At 37.1% G+C, this 12,981-nt stretch overlaps 1 protein-coding gene across 1 annotated transcript in view; it reads left to right on the top strand.

The window, feature by feature from the left end:
- RORB (RAR related orphan receptor B) overlaps positions 1–12,981 on the top strand; it is a 184,752-nt gene that overhangs the window by 122,905 nt on the left and 48,866 nt on the right. The window contains exon 2 of the mRNA XM_007112642.4: positions 8,846–8,931. Within this exon, the coding sequence (XP_007112704.1) occupies positions 8,846–8,931 (86 nt within the window). The remainder of the gene's footprint in view (positions 1–8,845; positions 8,932–12,981) is intronic.

Raw genomic sequence — 12,981 nt, 5'->3', positions numbered from 1 at the left:
GAACCACATGAAATCACCAACGTTGACTATCTCCTTGCACAAAAGGGTGGCAAATTCATATGGTTCAATATGACATATGTGACTACAGATAAAAGCATGATCGTTTGAAAACTCTAAAAGAATTCTGCTACTATTTATTTTTCATTTCACCCCATTAACTACCCTGTTTACTTTCTAAAACCCAGCTCAAAAGCCACCTCATCTGTCAAATCTTGCCAGCTTTCCCTAGTTGAAATCAATATACTTCTTCTTCCAGGTTTATTTTAGCATTCATCTCAGTCTGCCCTGTGTCGAGGTTATGTAGATCTGTGTGGGGTTGTACAACCATTGTATTCACTTTGGAGATAGATACTTGGTTTTGCATATATCTGTGACCTAAAACAAGCAAATGCTTGCTCAATTGCCTTTGCTGGGGCTGTCTCAGAGGATTTTCACTACCTCCATCAAAAGAAGCACTTTGAGTAATTCAATTATTTCTAATAGTTAAGAGAATTTTTAGTACAATGTTAGATTTACAGAATAATTGAGCAGAGTTCCATATATCCACCCACCCTCTCAAATACAATTTCCTCTATTATTAATAGCTTGCGTTTAGTGTGATATATTAATGAACCAATTAATTAGTGAACCAATACTGACACATTATTCTTTACTATAGTCCGTAGTTTACATTAAGGTTCACTCTTCGTGTGGTACTGCTCTGTGGATTTCTGTGAGTTTCAACAAATGCATAGACATGTATCCATCATTACAGTATTGAACAGCACAGTTTCACTACCCTAACAATTCTCTGTGTTTCACCTATTTATCCCCCAAACCTGGGACGACCACAGTTTTTTTTTTTTTACTGACTCCGGAGTTTTGCCATTTCCAGACTGTGATATAGTTGGAATCATACCGTATGTAGACTGGTCAGACTGTCTTCTTTCACTTAGCAACATACATATAAGGTTCCTCCATATCTTGTCATGGCTTGATAGCCCATTTCTTTTCAGCACTGAATAATATCCCATTGTCTGGATGTGCCATAGTGGGTTTATCCACTCACTTATTGAAGGATGTCTTGTTTGTTTCCAGTTTGGGGTGATTATGAATAAACTTGCCATAAACATCCATTTGCAGGTTTTTGTGTAGACATAAGTTTGCAACTCACTTGGTAAATACGTAGCAGCACAATTGCCGAGTCATATGGTAACACCATGTGGCTGCGTAAGAAACTGCTAAACTGTCTTCCAAAGGGGCTGTACTATTTTGCATTCCCACCAGCAACGAATTCCCTTTGTTCTGCATCCTCGCCAGCATTTGGTATTGTCAGTTTTTTTTGGATTTCAGTCACTCTAACAAGTGTGTTGTTTTAATTTGTAATTCCCTAACATAATATGACATTGAGCATCTTTTCATATGCTTATTTGCTGTCCGTATATCTTCTTTGGTGAGGTGTCAGTTTTGATCTTTTGCCCAGTTTTTGAAGTTTAAGAGCTCTTTGAATACTTTGCATACAAGTCCTTTATCGGATACGTGTTTTACAATATTTTCTCTCAGTCTGTGACTTGTCTCTTCATTCTCTTAATGCAATTAGATTTTTAACATAGAAAAGCTGTATTTTTTCGTCTTCTGAAAAGAGGCTTTTTTGCTGTTTTGAATTTTTCTCCAGAGGATTAACTCTGCCTGGTCACTCTGAATCATCTGTGTGACCTGGTGCGTGGAGTTTCTCCATCCCTGCCCTCCTTCAGTGAAGGTGCTGCTGCATAAACTTGAATTTCCTATTGAAGTTTTCAGCTAAACGGAGACTAGAGAAAGGGGTTCAGAAGCAAATTAAGGAACTAAAGAGAGACAAGTTTTTTCACTGCAGCACAACGACTGCTGTTTTCTTCTTTTTATAACTGGAAGAATTAGCTATCAAAGAGGATGCGTGTATTCTTTTCTTATATAAAGTTCTCTTCACAGAGAGTTGGAGCTTGAGGGCAGATACCCGGAGAGTTAAATTGTAGAAGGTCTTTCCTTTCTCTCTTCCAGAACTTCTCAAATTTTACTCTGCATATGCATCACAGAGGTTCTCTTACAGTGCAGATTCTGATTATGTTGGTCTAGGGTAGGACCTAAGTGCCCACATTTCTATCAAGCACCCAAACAATGGCAGTGCTGCTGGTCAGGGACCACACTTTGAGTAGCAGGTCTCAAGACAGCACTATGATAGAGGAGAGGAATGTGATGAGTATCCATCATGACTATTGAACTCTATGTTAACTAATCTGCTTCCGTGAGATGGGACGGCATTCCAAATGTTTCATTTCCAGAATTACCATGGCTAGCTGAAATGAGTTCATTTCTGTTTCAAACACTGTTTGACCTTCTTACATTTAACAAAAGAAGTAAACTTGGTGCAATTCCATTTTTAAAATAGAAAAACTGTTTTTAAATCTTCTCAAGAGAGGCTTTTTCACACTGAGGATCCAGAGAGTGAGCTAGCATCCAGAACCCCAAGAGGGAGCCCACAGAAGAGGGAGGACACACTACAATGCAGTGTTGTAACAGGAAGAAGATGTAGGCACAGCTGACAACCGTTAAATCTGCAGAGGAAACCGGTACACTGGATGTTCATTACAGTAACGCAAGACGTTTCTGGTAATACTCTGGCTTCTCTTTCTTCTGCCTTGGTATTTAATGGCCAGAGTTTTTTATAACTAACCCTTCAATCGTCTTACTGCCTTTTGAACAAAAGAGAAATGCCTAAAAGACAATAGCAGAATCTGCTTTTCCAGAATCCTGTAAAGTTTTTAATTTCCCGTAATGCCAGCAAAATTTAAAATTCCATCAATTCTCATAGTAGCTAAAACTGTAATTACCTGGACATCATAGAACATTTCTTATCAAATTTGAATACTGCCCTGGGAGCTTGTTACAAAGCAAATTCTGATGCAGTTGGCTTGGGCAAGTCTTGATAGTCTGCATTTCTAACATGCTCAGAGGTCCTGCCGATGCAACTGGTCTACAGACCACACTGTGACTGGTCATAGGAGACATTAACTGCTTTCAACCTGAATGATGTCAGGTCCTACACACACACATTATCTCATTATAATTAACACTTTGACAGGACAAGATGTACTTAATGGGAATTAATTCAAAAATTATGAGTTTAAAACCACGACGACTTACAAAAGTGATTTGCTTTGCTTCCAAGGGGGATATTTAACTTATTATCAGTAATCCTACTAATGATAATACTAATTTCTGTCATTGTTCTCTGTTGGTCTTTGTTGGTCTCATTTTCTGTTGTTTCACTCTTCTGGGGAGTCAGAGTAAGCAAGCGACTCTTTAGGGGTAAATGTTAATATGCAAAAGATAACTCAACTCCCTTCATGATAATCCTACAAATTATGCCTTTGGAAAAAATCATTTTTTGCCATTATCATATGATAGTAATTTTTTTCTTACTCTAGCTTCCAGTGATATACAGTGTAGGGAATTATAGTGATATAAAAATAAATGGTATCTTTAGATCATTCAGAAGCTGTCTATCAACTGAATAGAACAGAAAGCTCACACAGACCACCACCCAGAATACTACAGAGAAGAGCTGGAGAAGAAAGAGTGACCCCAAATACTGATAGATGTGAGGGCATTCCAGTAGGAATTAGAGTACACTGAATTTCATGCACTATATTTGGTATTTAAGCAGGATGCTGGGATTAAGATACTGTGTGCCCTGATGAGATAAACGAGAACACAAACCTGATCCAATATCTGGAATCTTTTCAAATTACCACATAACATGGTATAAGGGCAAGGGCTCAAAGACTTTTACTTTTTTCCTGAGGGTCTCATTTTTCCACATTCATCCCACCCCAATCTTGGGGCTATTTTCTGATAAATCAAAGTTACAGTGGAACCAGATTTCAGGAACACCTGCTTCATCTTTTGGGGCTGTTGCTAGGTGATATAACAAAGTTTTGTACCTAATAGAGGTAGATACTTAATCTGCCAATGAGAGAGGAAAAGAGTACAAACAGGGATTTTAATTCGGATTTGCCACAAATGATACATGAGATACAATCTAAGTAGGAGATACAACTTGGAAATTTTTACATATGCAATTTTGCTTCATTCAGACATTAAGAGTTCTTCCTGCACTGCCCACTTTTAGCATAACTGTAAAATTCTGGGAAGGAGGAACTGACAGGCAAACCCAGTGTCCAGGAATGGGAGTTATCCTGGTTATGGGTAGATGCTTCATGTTTCCCTTAAGAAAACAAAAAATGCTGCAAGTATAGCCCCCAAACAAAAGCCAGGAAATATAGAGAGAACTACTGGTCACTCCTTAGTATTTTCAGATTCTGGCCTTATCCCAGGATCTTATTTCCTTTGCAGGTGGCTTACGTGCTACAGAGAATTCCTTGTTAATAATTTGATTCATTTAATTCTCAATGGGAGCCTTTTATCATATCAGAATCACCAGGGGGCCTTTTTCAAAATACATATCCACTCCAGTCTTGAGATTTTGATTTCTTCTCCTCACCGCAAATATGGAAAATCAGTATTACTTAAAGCCTCTTTCATAAAAGGGAGTGTCAAATCTTTTGGTTGTACTGAAAGTAAAAAAATTAGGACTATTGCTTTAAGGAGTTATAAGAATTCTCTTTCAGGCTCCATAGAAAATATTTTTAAAGAAGTATGACCTGGACTCTGTCCTCAATGGATTTAAAATGGCCAGAATATAAAAATGGCCGGGTTGAGGTATAAGAGTTGGAATGGTAGGAAAGGAGAGCCACAGGAGCTCACACAGTAAAAATTGTTTCCACCAACCAGAAAGTACGTAAAAGGTCCATTATTACTACCATTCCTTACGGATGCTTTTAACAGTTAAGGTATTTTGATGAATCAAAGTGATTCATTTTCTAGTTAACTCATTAGCCCGGATTAGTTTATTTAATCTTGATACCTGATGTCACAGCTGGGCCTTCTGAAGGAGTAGAACAAAAGATATGTATATTTTGAGAAGCAGGGAGAATGAAAAGCGTGGTGGTTTTGTGTGATGCTGTGTTAAGGGCCCCTCAGCAAGGAAGGGCCTTCAGGAGTACTCCAGGGTGAGAACTGCCATCTTCAAATAGGGAGACAAATTTAGATTACTACTCTGCAATCGTTGAATAGGACCTGCCAGCCAAATCAGGGGATATTAAGTTAGTTGTACTTCATGAATTATTCTAATATGAAGTAAAACATCAAATTATTTTAAATCTTCCCTGACACTCTTTGATGCTATAAGAATATCATTTCCAAATAAACAATATATGATTGCTTTTATAAACAAAAAAATTTAATTGGTAAATAAAAATTAACTACAGTCTCCACAAAGGCTTACCAATAGAAAAATGTAAGTGAAAGGACGATATAAGAAATTGAAAACCTGATAAATGAGCACATCTCAAGCCATCTCTCAGGGCATTGCAGCCCATCTAAATTCATCTTACAGAGGCTATTGTTGAATTAATCTATGAGTCCAGCAAAAGTATGGAGGTTGAACTCCCTCCTCAGCCTCTATCACCTTCATTGTCACAGCTAGTGAGGTCCAAGCCACCAAATCCTCCCTAGATGTTCAGTTTGAAACCACGATAAATAGCTTGTCTCTAGATCTGCAGTCACCGAAAGACAATCGCACAGGAAACAATGACTGGTGTAATGGCAAGACATTTAGAAATGGCAAACATTGGAGCAATAATGTGATGTGCTGTCATAATTAGTGTCTGAAATACCCTGCCTTGAAGATGTGCTTTATAAAATAAATAGTGTGAACTGTGAATCTGTAGCTCAGAAGCAGTTTATTTTAAATGAGAGAAAAGGAAAAGGATTCGTACTTTAAATTATTTAAATTTATATTCACCTATAATAAACCTCAGATGATCTTTTCTGCCATAGTAGGTAAAAATGGTCATAGATTTTCCAAACCGATAACCCCTTCCCACACAACAGGCTTACACATATACACTTTTAAGTGACTTCTTTCTCTTTAAAAATACCGTTAAAATGTTTATGGTTCTTCAGGATTACATGTTGAGCTAGAATTATAAATATGTATAAATATGCAGATGCTCTATCGAATCATTCCTTATCCCATTTGTATTTCCGAAGTTGTGTAAGATAACCTTTGTGGCTTTCCAGAACATCTTCTCACACCCCAGGGGGCAAATTACCTCTATTTTCATTTCCTTTAGACTTAGATCATTTTATAATTAAGAACTTATTGAAGCAGATTCTTCCCATGTGTAAGTTACTCCCTGGGGAGTAATTTATGCAAAGAGCACCTCTGACTTAATATCATATAAACCTAACAACTGTACAGTGGATACCTGGGATTTTTAGTCAATTTTGCAATCATTGTAAAAAATCCACAGTTGGAAAGGTTACACTGGAAAAAAAAAAAAGACAAAACCTGGTACAAATAACTTATAGTGTCATTTGTTTAATGATTAGATTTTTTAATAAAGGAATAATAATGTGGCTTGTCATATTTTTTGTCCAGAAACATCAGAAATAATGATGTTTTTGATGGTGATGATGAAGATTGACATTTTGTAGCTCTTTACTATTTGCAGGGTACTTCCACATAAAATATCTCATTTAATCCTCACACCTCTATGAAGTTTGTCAGCTAAGCTTTACAAACCAGAAAACAAGATCAGAGATTTTTTTCTTGGTCATGGGCCCAGTCATTAACAGATTAGGGACTAGAATCCAGGGGGACAGAACAGAATAGAGTGACATCAAATCTCACATATTTTTCATATCCCAAAATTTTGAAAACTAATCCTAGTTCATATATAAAATCAGAAGCAAATAGAAACACTTAGTCTAATAAGTATTTTAGTTGAATTTGTCTCTTCTGATATTTTTATCATTATCTCTTTAACTGGTGCTATTGGAATAATATAGGAATTCAAAATTGTATTTGTATTTTATCTTTGTGAGAAGCAGAGAAAGGGTTACCGAATGAAATCTCAGGAAATTCAGCTAATCTCCCATCATCATTTCCCGAGTCACCTCAAGGGCGTCATTAACCACCTGGATCCTCAGTTTTCTCATATGAAAAATAGGGCCATAACTGAATTTTTTGCTTATAAAGATGATTTGAACTTACTGCGAAATATTTAATTTAAAAAAAAAAATTTAATGTTGCTCCCCTAAAGCTAAGTGTTATTTTTTTAATGAAAACAATGAGAAAAAGAGGGTTATGTCTTGCATTTATTTGTTTTGTATATTCAAGGGTGAGAAACTGTAGAAAAGCATCCAAGTAGCAGATTGATGTATATAGCATTTTGAAGCATATTTTGCATAATTATTTTAAGTTGGGAGCAGGAATAGCAGATCTTCCTACTGTGTATAATTTTAACAACACTGAGAATACTATCAGTGACGTAGGAATTACTACATTCTAAATAAAGATTATATCATGGATTCATCCATAACCTCAAAGCTGATGGCTTAAAATCATCTTTCCAAGAGGTTCTATACACGGGTGTCTACAAGACATGACACCAAATTGCACACATGCAAAATGGAAGTCCCATGCTCCATTATATTCCACAAAGGAATTACCTTACCAGCCAACCATGTATGTCAAACCTCCTATTTAATCTTACACCCAAGGCTAGGAAGCTAGAAGTCACCTTTGATTCCTCATCAGTGTCCACCTCTGTATCCTTTCTTTCTTTTATCTTCTCACCTCTTCCATTGAGCTTTCTATTTGCTTCTTCCTCTCCATTTATCCTGCCACCAATGTAATTCACGCCTTCAGCTCCTAACACCCAGGTTAGGAATAGCCTTTTAGTTAGTCTTCCATTTGTTTCTTGTTAACCTGCCAAACTCACCTCTCTAAAGTACCCAAACTATCACTTTCATCATTTCTTCATTCACTTCTTTGATTCCTTATGGCCAGTGATGTCAGGTGAAAATTCCTCTGCCTAACTCCCAAGAGCTTGATAAATCTGACATCATTCCCTCTATCCAACCATATGGCCCAAGTTTCCATTAGAACCAAGTTGTTTGTCTCGGTGATCACAAGCCACAATCATTCGGGGCCTCCTTCATTCCATTCTGCTTGCAGAAATGCCTTTTGCCTTGTACTTCCTACACAATCGTCAAAATCAAAATGTCTTCATCTCCAATGAAATTATTTCAGTTCCTATTGAAGTAATAGTACCCATATGCTTTATCATTTTTCCCCTGATATCTCCATGTATTCATTTTGCTTCATTGATTAAATTATTAGCATCATTAGTATATCTTATCTTGTGTCAACAACCTTTATTATTTTAGTGGTTATATAGATGCTTAATAAATATTGAACTGATTCATCATTGGCATTTTCACAAGTAATCATCCAACCACTTAATGTATAAAGTCACCTCCACCCCTTCCAGTTTCCCTTATTTACTTATGTAAAATAATATTGAAATAAGGCAATGTGATCATTCTCAGTGACTCAATGTTTGAAGTGCAAAATAAGAAAACCAAAGCCACAGGTTCAAGGGATTTTTAAGTCACACGGCATTGAAGGTCAAGTTCAAAAAAAGGAGAAAACACTGAAAGCAAAAGTTTAGAAAACTTCTGGTCCCTGGTTATATTTTTTAGTTTGAGGAAAACAAAACAAACAATGGTAAATGGATGCCCTTTACTTAGAAGAAGCAGCTGGGGGCTGTTCAAATAGAAGTGGGTGATCTCACAGCCCCAGCCCCATCCTAGTGTCTTCAAACACTGAGCCATGGCGGGGAGAGGTGGGAAGGGAGATCGGAGGGGGCGAAAAGAAAACAACTCCGTAAGCTCAAAAATGTCTGTTTTCCCCTTTCAGCACAAATTGAAGTAATACCATGCAAAATTTGTGGCGATAAATCCTCTGGGATCCACTACGGAGTCATCACGTGTGAAGGCTGCAAGGTATGGGACTTTAACTCAGTACTGCCAACAGCATCCGCGTTTGCCTCAGGCATCTGTGTACGTCACAGTGCAAGAGGTGACACCTTTTGAAAGGCCTGCTAAAGGGTTCTTGTGCCTGCTGCTGACACAGGAATTCTTGCTTGGTGGGTGGGTGGGTTGATTTTCTGTTCTTTGGCCTTTTACCTTTTTGTCATTGTCTAGCTCATCAGCAGGTGCTTAAAAATGGATTAATATTTAAAAGCTTCAATTCACATTTACAGAGATATAAATACTGATTTGCTGTTTTAACAGTTTTGTGTCCAGTAAACTCCAGCACATTTATATCAATATGAAAGGTTAAAATAAAGATTATAAGCTAATGGTCCTGTATTTATTTATCTGCTTGAGAAAGCCATCGAGATGGCAGTTGTAATATGCATGTGACCATCCTTTATTCTCATGTTCCAGAAAAATAAAAGAAAACTGGAAGCATGGAATGCTAAAAGTGGAGCAGATAATCTCTGATCAGTTAAAAATCATCTGCCCCAACTTCATCAATGAGATCCTGAGGTCTAAACAAGATTATGTCATATGGCCAGTGTCAGAGAACATGGCCAAAAGCATGTTTCTTTGTTTGTTTTTCACTCTCAGTCTAGTGTTCTCCTCCACAACAAATCGAACCAATTCTTCCAAAGACAAACTAATTCCTGTGAGCAAGTTGATTTTTAAAACACAAAGCTGGAGGAATAGCAGCTAACATAGACTTAATCTGAAATATGAGAAATTTGAAACTTAAGAGTAAATGTTTAAATTTAATCCTTAGAAGGAAAGAAAGGTGAGAGACTAAATATCAAGGGGAAAATGAAAACAGTTCTGCAATTTTAAAGGGCAGTATGCAGCCAGAGCAAATGAAATTCAGCCATAGTCCAGGAGGGGAAAGTGATAGACTGGCAAAGTTATTGGCGAAAGCAATTATATTTTTGATCAAAGATGCAAGCCAAGTGAATCATTAATTTAAGGTCAGAAAACTGATGGAGATGCAGCACAATCAAAAATTCTAAGAGCCAACTTTAATCTTATAAGACATTCAGATATAAATGAAACAAAACGTACTGTAACTCAAATAGTCATGCTATGTGAAAAATTGGCAGTGTCTTCATATAATAGTCTCAAAAATTATGATTCCTGGAATTGAAACTGGAGGGAAGAAAAGAAAAAGGACTAAATGAGAATAAAGTAGGGGAGGGATGCAGAGGGGGCAGAATAACATGAATGTCCTAACCCATCGACATACTGACTGGCTTTAGAGGTGATTAGCAATAATCCATCTTTGAGCATCATGAGATGTGCCTTGTATTCTGTTCTTCTGCAGACCTATAATTAAGAATTGCATGTTATTCACCTTAATGCAATTTTTTCAACTTATCAGAAGAAACGATAAAGCAAAATTACAAATCAGCAATTTTTTACCCTCCTAGAAGAAGTTATTACTTCCTCTGGGCAGATAGACAAACAGTTTTCTTCATAAACACTAATAAGTTTGTTTTCTTTTTTTAAACTTTTTTTTATTTTTTTGGCCATGCCACGTGGCGTGCAGTATCTTATTCCCCCAACTAGGGATTGAACCCATGCCCCCTGCAGTGGAAACACAGAGTCTTAACGACTGGACCATCAGGGAATTCCCCTAAATACTAATAATTTTGGAATCAGACACCTCTCCAGTGAAATCACTTCCACCGTGTTGGTTTATTGTGCAATTTTAAGAGCTCTGGTCTAGTTTACACAGTACCCATGAAAAAATGTTTTGTAGCTCAATGTCAAAGTGGAAATGTTCTGTGTTTCATTGTATAAAGCTGTATTTAGAAAATGTCTGATTTCAAAATATGAGGCTATGGTCATGTTAAGGAACTAAACATTTTAAGCAGTGATTTCCAAAAAGATTTAACTATTGAACAAATATATTCCAACAGGTCAATAGCCAAGAATGAGTATTTAAGCTCCTGTCATCTTTTCTATTTAAAGAAGGAATCCAGGATCAAAGAACTTATGCTGTTATTTTGAAGCATATTCTGAGGTTTTAGTCAAAATGACACTGTACACCACACAACTTTTTTTTTATTTCATGGAAACACCCACATTTGTAAATATGCTACATTTTTCTCCAAATAGCAAACTCAGGAAATTCTGCTCAGAATAAGATATCAATGTCAGCACATTTAGTATCAACCTCTGAATTTTCATAATACTGTTTTCAGATCAATATAAACAACCCATTTTAAATAACATCATTTCCACTTGTGCACTTATTCAAATTACTTTTCATCCAATAAAAAATTTAAAACGAAATCTTTTTCATGCCAAACCTCATTTGCAGTAATGAGCAACAGATAAGCAAGAAATGTCTCACAATTAATGTCAAATTGGCCTTAAATTAGGGCTGTAGCTGTGACTTCAGAAAAGTCTTTTCTGTCAACTCCTTTGCTAAGTGGCACTTAAGAGTATCCATAGGTAAAAACCACACAATTCTTTTGTAAAATGTAAATTACAAGTCATCTTCAATCAAGACCGATGAGCTGAGGTTATGCCTTCTGACAGCTTTCACAGTATATGAAGTACATAATTTCATCCCCTGGGGGCTTAGATGTGATCTCTTGTTTAAGGGCTCCAGGAGTTCATGCGAACTGGCTAATTGGATATCTTATTTTGCCACCACTGGTTCATTAAATAAATAATACGCATGGATCTGTGGGGGCAAAACTAGCTCTTGTTGTTGAATGGCTTGAGGATTACAACCACAAAACCAACTGGCACTCCTCTCTAAGGAGGTACTTGGCCACTCATCCTTTTCTGAGGCTTTTCATACAGTTGGCCAAGCTCTCTGTTACAGTGCCTCGCCAAGCCATATGGAAGCCTGAGGCAAAAGGAAAATTGATAATTTTAATTCTGTTTTTATGTAAACTTTTGGGGAGTTTGCATTAATGTTGATTTTTAACATGTAAAATCAGTGTTAAAATGTTTATCCTGAGTACCACATCTTTTGGCAACCCTTAAATGTGTGACCAAGGTGATTGCCTCACCAGTCTCACCCTAGTCCCAGCCCTGCACTATCTTCCCATTGATAGTTGAGGAAACTGTTTGACAGAAGTTAGGTGACCTCTTCCAGGCCTCTCAGCGAGATGGGCATTGCGTGACCATCCTGGACCTTTTGTAGGCTTCCTCCTTCCGAGAGATGATAGTACGGGATATCTTTTCCTAAAATTTCTCTTGGTAAATCTATTTGTAGATCACTGCTTTGTTTGTAGCACTTTGCACTTTTGCTCTATTGTAATTCAAGGACAAGGAGTGATGAGGGAAACGAATTAAATAGGTGAATGAATGGGTGAAGGATACTTCCATATCTCTGGAGAAAATGTTTATTTACCCCAGTAGGAATTTTGGTAAGGTAACTAAGGTGGGTGGTATCCAAAGAATTAAAAAAAATAATAGACTCAGCTGTGGGTTTATTTATAAGGGTGATGTATGGTCCAAGGCAGTTCATTTTGTACCAGAAGGACCTAAACGTACTTGCATGAAGACCTCCTAGATCACTACAGCCTGAGGCCAAGCAGAGAGCATTCATTCAGCTTTTACTTATTGTCTGTTTTTTACTGAGCAGTTTTTATACCATATTTCCTTTATTCAAAGATGTGGTTGACTCTAAGGTACATCACTGGTTAGAAAAACAACCTTCCAGATACATTCTGGCCAAATACAAAAATTTCCAAATGGATAAAAATGCATCTTAGAAACTAGGAAGATAGTGGCACATATTGAACCCACACTACTCAGTACCCAGAGTTCCTCACTCCCACAGCACTTGACATACGCCTGTGTTATTGTCCCCATGAAGTTTTTTGTTTTTTTTTTTTAACATCTTTATTGGAGTATAACTGTTTTACAATAGTGTGTTAGTTTCTCCTTTACAACAAAGTGAATCAGTTATACATATACACATGTTCCCATATCTCTTCCCTCTTGCGTCTCCCTCCCTCCCACCCTCCCTATCCCACCCCTCTCGGTGGTCACAAAGCA

This window comes from Physeter macrocephalus, chromosome 9 (genome assembly GCF_002837175.3).
Source record: "Physeter macrocephalus isolate SW-GA chromosome 9, ASM283717v5, whole genome shotgun sequence".
NCBI lineage: Eukaryota > Metazoa > Chordata > Mammalia > Artiodactyla > Physeteridae > Physeter > Physeter macrocephalus.
This window is presented reverse-complemented; position numbering and strand designations above follow the sequence as displayed.